At 50.4% G+C, this 1338-nt stretch overlaps 1 protein-coding gene across 1 annotated transcript, besides 3 other annotated features; it reads left to right on the top strand.

Moving 5' to 3' along the window:
• On the top strand, positions 1-504 carry Tc00.1047053510539.10 (mucin-associated surface protein (MASP), putative; the record flags this gene model as incomplete). Its single annotated transcript, XM_797174.1, has 1 exon — positions 1-504. A coding segment is annotated over one exon (504 nt), but the record flags the coding sequence as incomplete, so codon positions are not given.
• Positions 1-1338: a sequence feature (areas not merged during assembly with more than two copies in the genome that could not be assigned to a particular haplotype).
• Positions 50-125: a sequence feature (CT-rich).
• Positions 848-890: a sequence feature (A-rich).

Below are 1338 nucleotides of genomic sequence, written 5' to 3'. Positions count from 1 at the left end.
GAGAACAGTGGAAGAAATGGTGCGAATGAAGAGAAGGAAGATAGAAACAAAGAGGAGGAAGACGAAGAAGTGGAAGAAGACGAAGAGGGAGAGGAAGAAGAAGAGAGAGAGGAAAAGGAAGAGGATGGTACGAAAGGAAAGGAGGAGACAATGAAAGGAGCCGATACCAGCACCACAGAGGTGATCTCAGCAGGCAATGAAGAGCAGCCGAGTTTATCTTCTGGTGCGGCAAGAGCATCGAATATAACAAATACCAACAGCACACAAACAACTGGAGACGATCATCCAGCAGCTGATGGTGCAGAGACAGCAGAGGGAAAACAAAATGAAAATAAAGATGCCAATCCGAAAGAAACACCAGTGACGGCCGCAGCCATGAAAAATACAACGGCAACGACTGGCGACAGTGACGGCAGCACCGCGGTCTCCCACACCACCTCCCCTCTTTTGCTTCTTCTTCTTGTTGTTGCGTGTGCGGCTGCTGCTGCGGTGGTGGCCGCGTGAGAGTGAGAGAGAGAGAGCCGTGCACCGCCCGCACACACACTCGTCCTTCTCTGTGTGTGTGTCCCCTTGCATGGACTCTCGCCCTCACCTCACCCCACGAGGCACACACATAATGTGCCCATTGTATATATGCATGCACACCCATGCAGGCCCGTTGGTGCTCTCTTTTGCACGACACGCACCGCTGCCGTCCTGCCTGGCTGCATGGGCGGAGCACCGTAACTGTTTCTGTTTTGTTTTTATTGCATTGAGTGGGCGACTTCTCTCTCTCTCCCTCTGTGTGTGTGTTTTGCTTTACGGGAGCAATGAGAGTGTGTGTGCGCTGGTCGTCCCACGCTTCGGCTTTTTTTTTGTTTTTCTTTTTGTTTTGAATCTTTGCTTCTGTTGTGATTGGGTGCACCCATTTTACTTTCATTGATTGGTTTTCTTCTTAAAGTGCGGACGGCTGAATATTCCCTTTTGTATTCTCCTGTTCTTTGTTTCTTCCCACGCAATCGGTCCTTGTTGCTTCAGCGAACCACGAAATATTTGCCTAACACCCACATCAATGGCTTACTTGCTCTACACCCCACATTAGTTTGAGACGCTGGTGCTGCTGCATGTGATGGTGTTTATGGTGTGATTGCCAGCGGTGCTTTGCTGTCACTTTGACGTACCCTCGATTTGTTGAATATGTTATGCGTGCCGACAGCACGAATTGGATCCGCGTTGTTGTGAGGGACGTGCCCTTTTTGAGCAGTTGGTGCGCTGCAGCCATACACCGTCATTGGGAGGGATGGATAGACGCCCATCCGCATCAACGTATCCACAAGGGGACCTGAATGATACCGGGGA

Source organism: Trypanosoma cruzi, genomic scaffold (assembly GCF_000209065.1).
Source record: "Trypanosoma cruzi strain CL Brener 1047053516777 genomic scaffold, whole genome shotgun sequence".
Classification (NCBI taxonomy): domain Eukaryota; phylum Euglenozoa; class Kinetoplastea; order Trypanosomatida; family Trypanosomatidae; genus Trypanosoma; species Trypanosoma cruzi.
The sequence above is the reverse complement of the archived record's forward strand: the minus strand, read 5'-3'. Positions and strand labels throughout refer to the sequence as shown.